Source organism: Terrapene carolina, unplaced genomic scaffold, assembly GCF_002925995.2.
Source record: "Terrapene carolina triunguis isolate 2854851 unplaced genomic scaffold, T_m_triunguis-2.0 Scaffold69, whole genome shotgun sequence".
NCBI classification, from domain to species: Eukaryota; Metazoa; Chordata; order Testudines; family Emydidae; genus Terrapene; species Terrapene triunguis.
In genome coordinates this window covers 29,381,401-29,398,213 of record NW_020664420.1, presented here as the reverse complement: position 1 = coordinate 29,398,213, position 16,813 = coordinate 29,381,401, and the positions used below count along the sequence as shown (strand labels likewise).

General features: G+C 41.8%; 1 protein-coding gene across 1 annotated transcript in view; it reads right to left on the bottom strand.

The window, feature by feature from the left end:
- The window catches only part of RAB3C (RAB3C, member RAS oncogene family), a 189,620-nt gene that overhangs the window by 94,399 nt on the left and 78,408 nt on the right, over positions 1-16,813 (bottom strand). The window contains exon 3 of the mRNA XM_024217679.2: positions 13,115-13,233. Within this exon, the coding sequence (XP_024073447.1) occupies positions 13,115-13,233 (119 nt within the window). The remainder of the gene's footprint in view (positions 1-13,114; positions 13,234-16,813) is intronic.

Below are 16,813 nucleotides of genomic sequence, written 5' to 3'. Positions count from 1 at the left end.
ACAAAGCCAGGCCTTTTGAGAGAAAGGCTAATATATCAGCCTTGCATTTATTAATAAGCAGTTTACAACTTCTAGCATTCAATCTAAAATAAGGTGCAAAGCTGCTAAGCGCACATTTATATTATAAACCAGTCTGTGTTCTAACAGATTTGTTCCATCAAGTTATTAATTTATAAAAAGCTTCCTCATAATATTTTGTTGAGTTTGGATGAGAGAAAATATACTTTTCAAAAGGTGTCACTCATTTGCCAGGGGACTTACACTATGAAAAGCATGAACTTCAGCAGAATGCTGAGCTCCAGTCTGGTTCCATTCATCTCACATCAAGTTAGTTGACACACAACTACACTTAAACATGCGCGTTGTAACAGGGATGATTTCATCCCACCGGTACCATGGCTCCCTATGTTAAGCAACATCACTCATCCACACATCCATCATGAGGATGCTACAGCCAGAATGGTTGAGAAGATCAGGGCAAACCTGAGCCTACCGCTGTACACAAACTCTTTGAACATGCAAAAGCAGGCTTGTCATTGAGGCAGCTGTTGTGGGCTGACTTCTCTGCCTTGTCAATGTGGCATGAAGTACGGTCTGCAGCTGATGTCAGAAACCAGTCTCTTGTAACTGACCTGACCAAGCGTGTACCCAAGTTTGATTTCCCACATCGGCCCTGGGCCCTTCTGAACCGATTTCAAATGGGCCAGGGTCAATGCGCAGTCAGCCTTCACACTTAGAGCCAATGAGATGATCCCATAACCCGCTGTGGCCAAAAACAGACAGTGTCACACATCACTGATGACCACCCTCTGACCAGATGTGATGGTGGACTGAGGACTTTGCACTTTGCTGATAAGGCTACTGCAAATTGGTTTGGCAAGCTCCGCATCTGATAAGAAGATAGTAAGAAGAGGCCAATGGAACAAGTGTTTTTACAGGTTCGTGAAGCAGCAGCGGCATCTTTAGTTTTGTGATAAAAGGCTGTTTAATTTTATAGTTTTAAATGGTGCAAATTCCTTTTTATATGCAGCGTCTATTATACAAATGACACAGCCTGAAAAAATAGACACTGAATTGAAATTCCTTTGAAAACTCAGCCTTTAACGCTTCTTTTTGCTTTTACAGTATATTAGCTGTCCAGTGATTCTCTGACATTTTATTTTTAAAATCACAGGATTGAAATAAAACAACCAACTTCAAATGTGCAGCTTATTGTAGCTGTTTGTCTGCCAAATGGAACCATGCAGAGAAACTGAGATCTGTTTAAATCCACTCCTCTGTATCAAGCCCAGGTAAACAGGTATGGGGCAGGCATGCTCCAAAAGAGACAGAATCTTCTCCCAGACTGTTCCACAGCTTCTGTTGCTCCCTCAAGCTGCATAGACAACTCCCCTATGCCTCGTGTCTGGGGTGGATTTGTGTATTCAAATTGGCCACAGCTCCACCGCGATCAAGCTCATCTCCACAACTCCCAGAGCTGCCCTGGATACAGCCCCACGGAGCACAGCTCCATGTCACCCAGGAGGTACGGATAACCTGCACGAGGCTCTCTGGGCAGCACAACTGCCACAGTTACACTGCCTATCAGGCCTTACATGCTTGAGGACTGGGGAGGAGAGGGGGAGTTTGCCCACAAGGGCATATCTCTTCAATGCACGACAAAATGATCGTATTTCTCTTAAATGATGGAACTGCTCTCTATCAAGAGGTAAAAGAAAAAACACCCTATTTGTAGATCAAACACCTGCTGCCTGTTAGCATTCAACAGCAAATTAAACTGACAGGCAGAAGCAAAGAGAATGGTAAAACATATATCTGCAGCAGTGCATGTAGCAAGAGAGAAGCTCACCTAATGGCCTTAATCATTTTGGGGATTTTCTATTAATATACTAACCTCATTGCTAATTTTCTTTCATCTATTGATGACAATTCAAAAGTTACCACAGCACCCCTTCCTAAGGAATGCAATGTGACAGCCAGTGTTGATGGGCAAAGAGCTATTTCCAGCACAGGTATTATTGGTGTGGCCAGAGTAGCTAAGGTTTTGGCTCAACTGGATCTGTTCTCTGCAGTATGCATACATCCAGTATGTCCAGCAAGAGCAACACACCCAGTATGTCCAGCTAGCAGATGCCGATTCTGAGACTAATCCAGCTCTCCCTGAAGTCAGTAGGAGTCTTTCCATTAACTGCACTCAGAGTTCAATCAGGTCCACAGCTAAATTAGATAAGTTCATTCTAGTGTCAGTTGACAGACAACAAGGAATGCTAGCAGTTCTGAAAAATGCTTCTAGTATGACATTTAGGATACATCTGCTCTGCAATTAAACACCTGTGGCTTGCCTGTATCAGCTGACATGGGGCTCGGGCTACAGGGCTGTTTAACGGTACTACAGATATTCAGGCCTGGGCTGGAGACTGAGCTCTGGGACCCCATGAGAGGGGAGAGTCTTTTTCAACTTTTTTTCTTTCAACATTTTAAAACTTCACACAACGCACAGTCAACCTGTGGAACTCTTTTGGCAGGGGATGTTGTAAAGGCCAAAACTATAAACAGGGTTCAAAAAAGAACTAGATAAGTTCCTGGAGGATAGGTCCATCAATGGCTATTAGCCAGGATGGGCAGGGATGCAACACCATGCTCGGAGAGTCCCTAGCCTTTGTTTGCCAGAAGCTGGTGTAACACGGACAGAAGCCAGTCATGGGGATTGAACCTGGGACCCGGTGCTCTGTGCTGCACTGTGGCATGGCTGGCTCCAGCCGGGCGGTGCGGCTGTAGCGCTGCCAGCCACCGGTGCTCCAGACAGCGTGGTAAGGGGGCAGGGAGCAGGGGGGTTGGATAGAGGGAGGGGAGTTCGGAGTGTGGATACGGGTCGGGGCGGTCAGAGGGCGGGGAACAGGGGGGTTGAATGGGGGCAGGGGTCCCGGGGGGCAGTCAGGAAGGAGGAGGGTTGGATGGGACGGCGGGGGGCAGTCAGGGGCAGGGGTTCCGGGGGCGGTCAGGGGACAGGGAGCAGGGGGGGTTGGCTAGAGGGCAGGGGAGTTCGGGGTGGTGGTCAGGGGGCAGGGGTGTGGATAGGGGTTGGGGCAGTCAGAGGACAGGGAACGGGAGGTTGAATGGGTGCAGGGGTCCTGGGGGGGCAGTCAGGAAGGAGGGGGGGTTGGATGGGGCGGCGGGGGCAGTCAGGGGTGGGTGTTCCGGCAGCGGTCAGGGGACAGGGAGCGGGGGGTGGATGGAGCAGAAGTCCCGGGGGGGAGGTGTGGGGCGTCAGGGGGCGAGAATAGGGGGCAGGGGCCGGGCCACGCCTGGCTGTTTGCGGAGGCACAGCCTCCCCTAACTGGCCCTCCATACAATTTCCGAAACCCAATGCGGCCCTCGGGCCAAAAAGTTTGCCTGCCCCTGCTCTACTGCATGAGCTAAAAGCCATATGGCTCTTAGCTAAGGCTGTAGAGCAGACTCATTAATCTATATCTCTCTCTAAGTGGTCTCGGTGCCACTAGATGGGACAGAACACCACACCCAGAAGGTGTGCGGGTTACACTGGGAGTAGATGAAAGGGGATGGATCACTTGGACCCATTTCTTAGATTACAGCCCCACAGCCTCTTTACCAACACCAGACCTAGAGGGTCTCACTAGCTTTTTCCATGGTCACACTGTGCTTACATGCTTCTGCTTACCTTTCTTGCCTCTCCCTCTCTTTCTGTTTTTGTCTAGTCAAAATTTCTGTCTTCGCTCTTCCCACCCTATACCCCACACCCACCTAAAACTGCATTCAGCCAAATTCTCCTGGGCAGATACTCACACACCTTTTGTTTTAAGAGAGAGAGCTTATCCTTACAGTTATATTAATTGATGGGTGAGTTCACACCTATCAATCTCAATGGGGGGTTTAACTCAATCCATAACAAAATTTCATCTAGCTGATAACAGCACTGTAGCATCAGAGATATCCAACTGGGGGAGATGAGACCACATTGTTTCACAATCCAAAAATCCTTTAGTCCAACCAGAGTTCTCAAACAGAAGTACTTATTCCCCTCAAGCTGGCTACAGGCAGAACCACATCAACAATGCTTAATTTCATTGTCCATTCCCACCAGCCTCTCTGAAACACACACCTGCAACCCGGCTAGTTTGGGAGGGGAACCAATTGCAGCAGATTACATCTACACTGAAAAACAAACAAACAAACAAAAACTATGGCAGCGAGTCTCAGAGCCCAGGTCAACTGACTCGAGCTCACAGGGCTTGTGCTACAGGGCTGAAAATTGTATTGTAGACATTTCTGCTGGGGCTGTGAAACCTGGCGAGAGGGGTGGGCTCAGCTCCAGTCTGAGCAGGAACATCTACCCTGCTATTTTTAGCTCCGTAGCATGAGCCCCATGAGCCTGAGTCAGTTGACCCAGGCTTTGAGACCCACAGCTGCAGGTCTTTTATTTATTTATTTATTTATTTACTTATTGCAGTGTAGACGTTCCCTACGAGTCTAGATGCCTTTTTATTTTAGATTAAAGAAAAAAAAAAAAAAAAAAAAAAAAAGAGGAAAGAAATGTTAAATCCCTGTGAGAGAAAAAAGTGAGACACTCTCTCTCTCTGGAAGTTCCTTTATATGGAACGCCCTCACAATCAGTCCTACATACACTCAGAAAGTATCCATTTACAATGAAGTTTTTAGTGGTTTAACTTCTAATATTTTTGCATGCACAGCAGAGCTATATATTCAGCCTAAAGCAACAGAGGGTCCTGTGGCACCTTTAAGACTAACAGAAGTATTGGGAGCAGCGAACCGCGGCCACTGCAGTATTGGGATGCATCTGAAGAAGTGAGGTTCTTACCCACGAAAGCTTATGCTCCCAATACTTCTGTTAGTCTTAAAGGTGCCACAGGACCCTCTGTTGCTTTTTACAGATTCAGACTAACACGGCTACCCCTCTGATATTCAGCCTAATCTCACATGAAGAGTCTTATTTCTATTGCCTCCGTCCAGCTCCTATTCTTAGTAACCATCTCCTGTGTCTCACGGACACGGATAAAAGGACACAGTGATTAGATGTAGGCTGCCTTGACCTTGATTTGGCCTTAACTGAGACCTCATCTAAGGATAAGGCACCTTTTACTGTGTAGCATATTAGGCCTAAATTCTGCAGCAAGACTTATGGAAATATGCAATAAGAGTATAAGACCCAGAACAGACCAGCAGCCTGCTGTTGCAAGCTTCCCACCTCTTCATAAGCCAGCCTAGACCATCTCCTAAAGCCTCCACACTCTGCTTTCTGTTTCCTGCCCTTCCCAGGGACATGGGGTAGCAGGTGGGAAGGATTACTTGGGGGAGAGGTAGTCTCCTAAGAAACAGAACAGGATGTGGGAGGCTTCAGAAGGAGCTGCAGATTGAGAGCTGTTAAAATAGAGCGGGAAGAGGAGCTGGAGCAGGAGGTGCTGTCTTTGCAAGAACTTCTGAACTGTTGTCTTTAAGGCAGTGTTTCCCAAACTTGTTCCGCCGCTTGTGTAGGGAAAGCCCCTGGTGAGCCGGGCCGGTTTGTTTACCTGCTGCATCCGCAGGTCCGGCCGATCGCGGCTTGCAGTGGCCGCGGTTCGCTGCTCCAGGCCAATGGGAGCTGCTGGAAGCGGTGGCCAGTATGTCCCTCGGCCCGCGCGGAAGCGGCAGGTAAACAAACTGTCCCGGCCCGCCAGGGGCTTTCCCTACACAAGCGGCAGAACAAGTTTGGCAAACACTGCTTTAGGGCAATGCAGCAAGGGGGTAGCAGTGGCAGAAGTCCTCCATGCAAAGTCATTAAACACACAGACTAACACCCTATCTGGGCTGAAACCTTTATGGGAGAGAGATGGGGAAACCACTTGATTCTATCGATGCCCATTAAAAATGTAGTGTTAACTAGAGCTGTCCAGAAAATAGAATTTCTATCCTGCGAAGATGTTTTGTCCCGATTCAGGTCAAAAATTTAAAAATCTCAACATTTTTCATAAATTCTAAAAAATTCTACTCTGGAAGAACTGAAACAGAATTTTTCAAATTGCTGTCTGCCCTCAGGGAAGACTATTGTCAATTTCATTTTCATTCTTGATTTTTTTTGTTTTTTTGTAAAAAGGTATTTTCCATCAGAAAATCATTCCGATGGAAAATTCCTGACCAGCTCTAGTATTAACATGATTTGACAGAAACATTCAAACTCTGAGATGGGAGTTAAAATGTATGAGTTGTCATAGTTTTCTATGGAAGAAATTGCTGCTGACTGCTGCAAGCTGGTGCAAAGTAGCATGCAAATGTACATACTGTCTGACAACATAAAAGAAAGAACAAGTGCAACCACTGTAATCTTATAACTAAAGCCATGTCTACAATAGCACTTATGTTGGCAAAACTTTTGTCGCTCAGGGGTTCGAAAAAAACACCCCGCTGAGCGACATACATTTTGCCGGCATAAGCACTAGTGTGCACAGCACTATGTCGGCATGAGATGCTCTCCCGCTGACATAGCCAATGCCGCTCATTGGGCTAGTTTTATTATGTCTACGGGAGAGCTCTCTCCCATCGGCATAATGCAGCTACATGAGCGCTCTTACAGCAGTACAGCCGTGTCAGTACAGCTGTGCCGCTATAAGCTTGTAAGTGTAGACATGGCCTAAGCCAAGGAGTCTCATACTTCATTGCATTGTGACCTCCTTCTGACAACAAAAATTACTATATGACCCCAGGAGGGGAGACCGAAGCCTAAGCCCGCCCAAGCTCCACCGCCCTGGGTGGAGAGGCCAAAGTCCGAGTACTTCCCCACAGGCAGGGGGAACAAAAGCAGAAGCCCAAGGGTTTCAGCCCCAGGTCCCAGCAAGCCTAAGCCAGTCCTGGCAACCCCATTAAAATGATGTCACAACCCATTTTGTGGTTGTGACCCGCAGTTTTAGAACCGCTGGCCTAAGCTAGTCAGACAACATGCACTCAGGGAGCATGATACTGCTCTCCGCATTCACTTATATCTCATTCAAATTTAGTAAAATTAATTAAAGAAAATCAAATTCCACTAAGCCAATTACATCGATCATGTGGACCTTATCAGAAGAGTTCAGCTAAATGGTTGTTTTTCAGTTTAGACTGCAGGCCTGACACAGACAAATTAAAATGACTTACAAGCTGTTTTTCCATTCACAGGAAATAGATCCACCCCACCGGCACAAGGCCATACTAACCACACACCCTTCACTTGCAAGGGCAGCTGTGCTTGAGGGGAGAAATCACCTACAGGGGAGAACAGCTTGAAAATCCAGCCAGAGCTCCTGAGGAGATCCTCTGGCAGAGGCTTCCTAGGAGATCTGCTGAATCAAATTGTGTTTGCTTTGCAATTTCTACTCATGGGCAGATTTTCAGAAGTGCTCAGCGTCCAGCTGCAATCATTGAGAAAAATGAGTGTCTGGGTGCTAAGCACTTCACAGCAGGAAGACAGCATATCTAACAAAGCACTCAGTACTTACATAGTTGCTTTCCATAAAAGAAAAGCATTCCCAACTGACCTGGCCTCGCTCCCTTTCCAGCGGGCTGGCTACTTCAGGCTCCCCTGAGGAGAGGGAATTATAGATGTACTTTCTGAAGCCAGGAGCAGAAGCCATCAGAATCAGGGCTGCCCAGAGGGGGGGGGCAAGTGGGGCAATTTGCCCCGGGCCCCACAGGGGCCCCCACGAGAATATAGTATTCTATAGTATTGCAACCTTTTTTTATGGAAGGGGCCCCCGAAATTGCTTTGCCCCAGGCCCCCTGAATCCTCTGGGCGGCCCTGATCAGAATCCAATGACAGGATCTGGCCCCTTCTCTCTGACCTGAGCAAAATGAGTGGTCTTAACTCTGTTTCAAGGACTGTCATTCCTGACTGGGAAAGAAAAGTGGTAACCTCCATTTTGCTAAGGCCCATGATAAGTTTGGAGCTTTACAGGTCATATTCTGATTCCTTCCCTTTACGGAAAGTGTGAAAATACTGAATGTTTTTACCAAATTTATGCACAAACAGCTGCATCAGGCTCTCTATTAAGTAGAGCTCACAAAAAAACAAACATTGTTAGCTGCAATTCAGATTCTAGCAGTTCAAAATGTTTGAGAGTCAGAGCAATAAAATCAATATTTGACCTCCTCTTTATTGCTTTAACTTTTATAAGCAATACATCCAGTCCCTAAAAGAACTGAAAAAATAATAATAAAAAAAAAGTCTACTAAGAGAGTGGATATTGGAAGCATATGCAATGGAAATAGAAGAGGGCTGATTTCTTTGTGGGACAGTTAGTTAAGAGATTAAAAATTATCCTTAAAACTAACATACATATATTATAACACATATTAAACCAAATAAAAACTAGCTATTCTGATCGATCTCAAAAGGTAATTGGAAGTGGGGAATCATCAATCAATGACAGTGTTTCTTGAGGACTCCTGCAGGGATCTATTCTTGGCCCAGTGCTATTCAATATCTTTATCAATGTTCTGGAAGAAATAAAATAACTCTTGCTAAAGTTTGCAGATGACAGAAAAACTGGTGGAGTGGTAAGTAATGATAAGGACAGGTCAGTTATATAGGCCATTCTGGAACACTTGATAAACTGGAGCAAAGTGTGTTTTAGTATAGCAGAAAGAATTACCATACATCTAGAAACAGAGAATGGAAGTCACATATGCAGAGACTGGAAAGTAACAACTCTGAAAAGGATTTAGGAGTTATTGTGAACAAACAACTGAACATGTACTCTCACTCAGGGTGATGCTAAGAATGGCTAAACTAAGAAAGCTAATGTGATCACTGCTCAGCTAATGCAGAGGAGTAGGTAGGTGCGATTACCTCCGTATACTGCGCTTTAGTGAGACCATAATTGGAGTACTGTGTTCAGAAGAGCCTCAAAAAATGCTGACTAATTGGAAAGGGTTCAGACAAGAGCTACAATTATTCAAGATCTGGAAGGTCTAATACAGAGAGACTAAAGACGCTCATTCTATTTAGTTTACCCAAGAGAAGATTAAGAGGTGACTTGATCATAGTCTACAAGTACCTACATGGGGAGAAGATTTCTGACAATAGAGTTGTCTTTACTTAGCAGACAGAGGTACAACAAGATCCAATGGCTGGAAGCTGAAGCTTGACAAATTGAGATTAGAAATTTTAGCAGTGAGGTAATTGGCCATTGGAACAACTGACATAGGGATGTGGTGGGTTTTCCATTATTTGAAATCCTTAAATCAAGATTGGATTTTTTTTTTTAAATATCTGTAGCAATTATTGCAGGAATTACTGGGTGAAATTCTAAGGCCTGTGTTAGGCAAGAGACTAGACTAGGTAATCATAAGAGTTCCTCCTGGACTTAAAAAATAAAAGCATGAATACCAAAAAAGTCAACACAAATAATTTTAATTTGGGTGATTTGTATTTGGTGGATGTTATTTTTATGTAACAAATATAATTTGACCATAGAGTCAGCCGGTAGCTAAAACGCTAAAAATGGGGGGCAAAAATGGAACAACTAAGGTATTCTGATACCACTGTAATGAACATAGTATTATTATTACTAGTAGTAGACATTGTTATTACTAGTAGTAGTACATATAGTTATAGTTTGGGATCCCATTGTGTTAGGTGCTGTACAAACATGGAACAAAAAAATGGTCCCTGTGACAAAGAGCTTACAAGAAATAAAAGTAGGTATAAATGCCTACATAGCTAAAAGAGTGGAGGACTAATATGTTGGTTCCAATGTTTTTATGAATCTGGAAAGGATGTTCTGTTGTTTGGCTTCTGACTAGATGAACTAAACAAAAATTGTTTGGCATACTGTACAATGGTTGTATAGATTTTATAGACAGGATATACTGGTTGCCATTAAAAAAATAACATTTATCAACAGCTTCAGTACCACATGGTATAGGAAATAAATGTAGTAATTCTGATACCATAGTTTTGCTGCTGTTGGCAAATGCTGAATATTTAATGCCATCCACTGTATTTGCATCTCCATGTCCTTTTACATATCCACCCACGTTTCTTTTTTAAAATAAGATATTAACTAAATAACTGAAAAAAGCAAACAGTTGTCAAAGCTTTTCTTGAGAATTAAACTAAATATGTGAGGACCGCTCTGACAAAACAAGAATTGACCTAACCCTCCTCTCAAACCTCTACCAAACTTTCTGACTCTCCAAACAGATTCTAGTTAGGTTAAAAAAAACTTTTGATATTCCCCTTAGTTTCCATGCACCTCTGTCTGATTTCAGTTTGGAAAAGGAGGGGAAATACATACATTCTTGGTGTGTGTGAGATCTAGCTGAAATTTGCATTTCTATGAGATTTCTAGCTAAACTTGCAATCCAAAAATGTTCCATGTGTTGTATTAGATACAAGACATCAGTTGTGAAGAGGATCCCATCTCTAAAAATAAAAATCTCTCTGTCCTAGGGATTGCATCTTTTGGGGTACGGCAGTTGATCTGTTGTTATAAACGAGAGGGTTCAAACAGATTTTCAGGTGAAAGAAAAAACAGCATTTTACCAGAGTACATCAGCCTCAGAACAGATTGCTCATACGAGAGCATCATCTAGGTCCAAATTTTACACTGAACTCCTTTATCAAATGCTCAGACACATACGTTGTCCTTAATATATTGACTTTTCCAATTAAAATCATATGAGGTCAATGGCATTTGTACCTGAGCAAGGACTCTGAAAGGGCTGCAGAATCTGTATGAAGTGGCAGTGCTGCCTCTGAAGCTCATCCATCTCACTGGAAAGCATTTAGGAAGTTCAAAAAGCCTTTAAAGGTTTCTTTGTTTAGCTTTTTGCACTTTGTTACTGCAGCACTGACACCCAGAGCCTTCTCTAACTTTCCTGACTGACAGGAGCAGGCTGCAGTTTTATGAGTACTCCCAGTGCGGGAGCCTGGGCTAATCAACAATAATTATCAGCTGTGAAATGGAAGCAATCAAGTTGAGATCAGGGGCAGCAGCCATACACAAAAGAAAAAAAGACAATCAAGCCCATGCCACCTCCTGACAAGGGAGATGCTTTGGCAGTCTGCCACAGGTATCACCACCTAGTCCATGGACCAGCCCTTCCAAGCTCCTTATTATGCTCACCCCACATGCCCACTGAGTGTCTACACTTGCTGCCAACAGTCTCGAGAGAGATTGGCTAAGAAACAATTTAAAAACATATTCCACAAACACCTTAAACTCTGCAGCTTTTAACTTATTTTCTAGCTGTATTCTACAGTGATTTATCTTTTCTTTCAGTGGCATGCTTGGGTATTGCTAACTTAGAAGTGGCAGAATGGCAAACAGCAGATGCAGAGCGTGGGAAAACATTCAGGCAGAGAAATATATAAAAAATAAATAATTTATTCTGTGCACTTACTGTATAAATAGCTTTTTATTTGGGGAACTCAGATAAGCGTTCTCCCTAACTGCTTTGAGTCAGAGAAGTTCCCCTTCTGTCTGGGGATCTCAAAGCACTTTACACATATTAATGATTTAAGCTTCATATCACCCCAAGAGATAGGCAAATATTGTATTTCCATGTAACACATGGTAAAACCAAAGCACAGAAAAATACAGTGCATATAATTAGTTGGGCAGCACCCTTCTGCAGGTACAAGTCTGTTTGTTAAAAACTTGAATAATCACATTTCTATCAGCAATTTCTCTGCAGGCAAAAAAACAGACATAAGTTTTATGTCTGCAAAATTACATCTTCAAAAGGGGAGTTGGACCTTAGCCTAGCTGCACATACACTACAAAGTGACTGGCTCAAGGTCAACAGGAAGCTGTTGCAGACTTAGGATCTCCTGACCTAAATCCCTTGACTTTCTGTCTTGTGTCTTAACCGTAAGGCCATGCTTCCTCCCCTTGATGTGCAAGGCAGTATGGAAACAGAAGGAGGCAGAGCAAGGAGAAGCCAAGAGGGATGTGGCATAAAGGTAAAATAGGATGTGAGCATGCTTAGTGATTGACACTACTACATTCTGTTACCTGTACAGCACCATACTTGTGCATAGCACTTTACAGACAATTAAAAATGGTAGATCCCTCAAGAGTCTGTGGAACAGCATTTACAGCATGTCATGTAGGGCAAAGCGATTCACAGATTACAGATAACACATAGCACTACATCATCTGACGAAGTGGGTATTCACCCACAAAAGCTTATGCTCCAATATGTCTGTTAGCATATAAGGTGCCACAGGACTCTTTGTCACTTTTTACATAGCACTACTTATCCCTCACCAAATACAATTATACCACTACCACCAAGATTGCTCAATGCTTGGCTGAGATCAGCTCATGGATGAAGAATAGCTGGTTGAAGCTGAAGCTGAGCAAAAGAGAGGTTATGCTGGTGAGCAGAGGAAGGCACTCTAAGGAGTTTGCAGCCATGGTGAGTCTCCTTTGGCTGAAGGTACATACCCAGAATTGGTTAATTCAGTCCACGGCCATGAATTTTTGTTCATTGCCCATGACCTGTCCGTGACTTTTACTAAAAATACCCATGACTAAATCGTAGCCTTAATTTTATTCAACAGGTCCTAAAGCATTCATTGTGTTTTCTCAAAACAGAAAACTAAAAGCTATCTTTTGGGCAAAGGACAATGACAAGTCTGAAAAACAGAAGGCAATGCTTCACTTAAGTACAGGCGAGTCTCATCTTACACGGGGGTTCCGTTCCGCGGGTAGCGCGTAAAGCGAAAACCACGTATAGTCAAAATTACATTGAGTTGAATGGCGGGCGGAATCGCCCGCACTACAAGTACAGTATTAAAATGGTTATTTTTCTTTTTGCCGACTGCGTAAAGCTGAAATCACGCATGTTAAATGCGCGTAAGATGCGACAGACCTGTAATAATTACATGCCTTCTCTTCTCCGATTCCGGAGTCATTCATGGGCCAGTTTCTGCAATGTGACTCGAGAAACCTCAAAATCAAATTTACATTGACAAGATGTAAATTAGTATTTTAGTTGACCAGGGTTGGAGAATTGTTTCCTGAAATGGTTCACATCGTAACAGCAAGCAGCAGCAGTAGTAAAGTGGTGATCAAATACTCTGTATCTCACCTTAGTTCTAGTGCCAAGTTTTACTTACCAGTCTTGCACAGCATTGAAGGATTCTTCATTCGTGATGTCATACATTAAAATGAAGCCCATTGCACCCCGGTAATAGGCTGTGGTAATTGTCCTATATCTCTCCTGACCTGCCGTGTCCTAAAACAACAAAAATTATCTTTTATATAAATGTTACCTTGTCAAGTAATTTGTATCTTTCTGAAAATCAGAAGTGAACTCTGAAAAACTTTCATCTTCACACCTTTGAAATTCCATTCAAGTCACTGGGCAGCTTTTCGTTCTCTTTTTTTAAAGAGATGAAGGATTGTCCTGTTGTTAAGGCACTAGACTGGGACTTAGGAGATCTTGGTACTACTCCTAACTTTCCTAGTCAATTCATCTCTGTGTCTCAGTCTCCCACCTGTAAAATGGGGATAATAATACTTCCATTCACACACAGCCTTTGTCTACCATGTCCATTTACATTGCAAGCTCTTTGGGAAAGGGACTGTCACTTATTATGCTAATATAGAGTGCCCAATTTTGGTTAAGATTTTAAGGTTCTACTTTAATAAAAATTTTAACAATAATAATTAAAATATATTACAGGAAATAATATAATCATTCTGTTTCAAAATAACACTTATTTGCATTTTTAAAGTCCCCAAATGTATTCTTAAATCTTGCAGAAATAGAACGTTTCAGTGAAATTCCGTCAAACAATGTCCAGTATGAACTTTTACTACAGCTATTATTATATCATTGCAAAATTTTAATAGTACAAAAATTTATTTTTGCTAGAACATGGAAAGGACTACTTCAGCTGTTCTCTAGTAGAAGAAAACTGACAAAAATGACAAATGTGTTAATTGGAATATTTTCTAAAATAGTTTGTATGGTACAAGTAGTACCACCTCATTAGAGAAAATATATTTAAATGAGTGTTCTTTTCTGCATGTACATCAATCATCCTACAAATAAAGAAGAAATTAAATTCCACCCACTTCATAAACCAATTATAAGAAGATCATTTTTAAAAAAAATGTAACAGAGCTGATTACCATACACAAACAATTTCTTAGGCAGAACACTAGGAGGAAATTCAGGTCGGATTACAGTCACTATAGCCTAGGTTTAGTTTTAGTGACCTTGCACTGAAAACAAGCATAGAAAGCTAGAGCCTGATACACCTCTTATTTACCTAGATTTACACTAGAGTAACCCCACAACTTCAGTAGAGTTACTCCTGATTTACACCAGCATGAGATGAGAATCAGGCCTTTGATGTAGACATACAATTTCCCATGATACTTCATTGTTCTAGACATACTGGCTTCATGCACTAGAACTTATCTATCATAGGCTAGCAGTGTCCATAGAGCACAGTCCTTACTAGCTCCCAGGGTGTAGGTCGCAACAGGAAAAGTACGCCACTGAGAAGTACACCAGCATAAATCAGGAGTACCTCCAGTGAGGTCTAAACAATGTGTAAAATTGCAATTCCTCGAGTTTTGGGTTTGTTCTCAAAGTTCAGAGATGAACTCATGGGATTGGGAAACTCATGAGAACTGAAATTAATAAAAGGTTTGCATGAACTGCAGCAAACAAAAACCATGGAGTTTCATGGAGCTCTGTTTTATAGCTCTACTGATATTTGTGTTCATTTGTCACACAGTCAAATGTGTGTCAATGCTGTACCATTCCCACATTAGCCCAATGAAACTTTTAATGGTTCCTAAACAGTTGTAAGAGTCAACAGAAATGAGAATACTATTAAGAGGGCCACATGTAGGCATCTGAAAACTAGACAATTCAGTTTTATTTATGGTCACTCATCTATACCACATGTTGAAAACTCATTTTAGAAACATTGCTTTCTGAACACATCAATGTAAAATTAGAGATGGGTCCATGCCAAAGACTCAGATCTGACAACTCTCAAACATTGGGCCACTTCTGATCTTCATGAACTTTGCAACTGGTTCCTATATCCATAAATGACTAAACAAAAAAGTCCAGATCCAAAACAGCATACTCTACCTTAAATCTGGCAAAGCTTAAATCCAGATCTGCAGCTGAGGCCCATCTTTATGTAAAATTAATTATCTAAAAACTTTAGTCCACTTGTTTCTCTCTCTTTTACCTTTACACATATTTCAGTTTTGACACAGCTGAGAAAGCCTAAACCAATGTACAGTAAGGCTCTAAAATACTGGCTATGAAGGTATCAAAATCTTGGATACAGAGCTTACTGTCTTGGTGTCTTATAACTAGAATTTTTCACTGTATGATCTGCAGACAGGTTTTAGTGTGAATCACCTGCAGCAAAATAATATTTTCTCCTGCTTGTCAGACGAATATATTTCCCCCTATACAAATCTCAGGTTGACAGACAGATAGATAGTCACTATCAAAAAGTGTCTGGATTCCATATCTATTCTGGACAGTAATTGCTGTAGGGCAGACTTTTACTCTAATAGTAAATAAAGGGAATTAAGCCAATGAAACTATGGGAAATTAAAACCTTTTCTATGAAAGAAATATAAGGAAACTGCTTAAACATGAAGGAAATAAGGTGATATTCCTTCCTCTAATAATGATGGATACCTTGACTTTCTTGCTTGGCTGAGGGATACAATTATGCCTTCATACTTCTTATTTAGCAGGCACATGTTGAAAAAACTAGCTGGCTTATGATACCTTTAAAAAGTACAAGAAGCCAACACAATCAAGTCCAAGTCCCAATTGGAGACTACCATAAAATATATATTTGCTGCTATTACTAATAAGTAGCAAATAGTAGTAGTAAATACTAGTAAATAAAGTAGACTCCCATAATTTCCTCAGTCTAAATTTTTGAAAGCAAAGAGGTCTTCCCCTCCTGTAGCCTCATTATATGTAGGCAATTTACTTTTAAGTGTATATGCCATATAATGAAACCACAGTTGGCTTTGGAAATTGATATTGATACCTCCTTGATCACAAGAGGCATGGAATAAGATTTAGAGGAATACTTACACTGCAATTTGGTCGTCTCTATTCTCCAATCTTCCTCCTTTACTATGGTGGAATGTACTCTGGATTCTACTTCAGATGCACAAAACTGCCCTACCAATGACTCTTTCTGATTATATTATGTGATAACTGGTCCTGTTATGCACATCATGTTACAGCATCCTTCCACCTAATTATTCTGCAACCAAGATAATTTAGTCTTTTAACAAAGAACTCATTTAACACTAGTTAGAAGAATGTCATTGCTCATTTCCAATTTACAGTATTTGCACATACAGTATTTATACTGGAAAGGTTTTTAATATGCTATTAACTTTAGCCATTATAAAAATCCTGCAACACTGGAAGTCTTATATACAACCGTTATATTCCTTTAGAACTACTGAAACGATTCACTTCATACTTGATTTGTTTCATATAGTTCATTGAAATTTAAAAATCAAGCCAATTATTACTGCCATTATTTTACTATATGTGAACTTGCAAATTAAATTCCAGTTTACATAATGGTACATTATACGCGGTGTTACATGCCAAATAATTTATAATCCTAGAAAGAGATCAAATTATAAGGCATACACATGAGGAGGCAGAATTAAGGTTGAGCCTTGAATCTTAATTCTGTATTGGCTTACTTCTAAGAGTTTCATTTCTCAATCTTAACATTTAATTAAGAATTGTGTATACCTTATAGTCCATTAAAAAAAACAGTAGGCACAAAAAT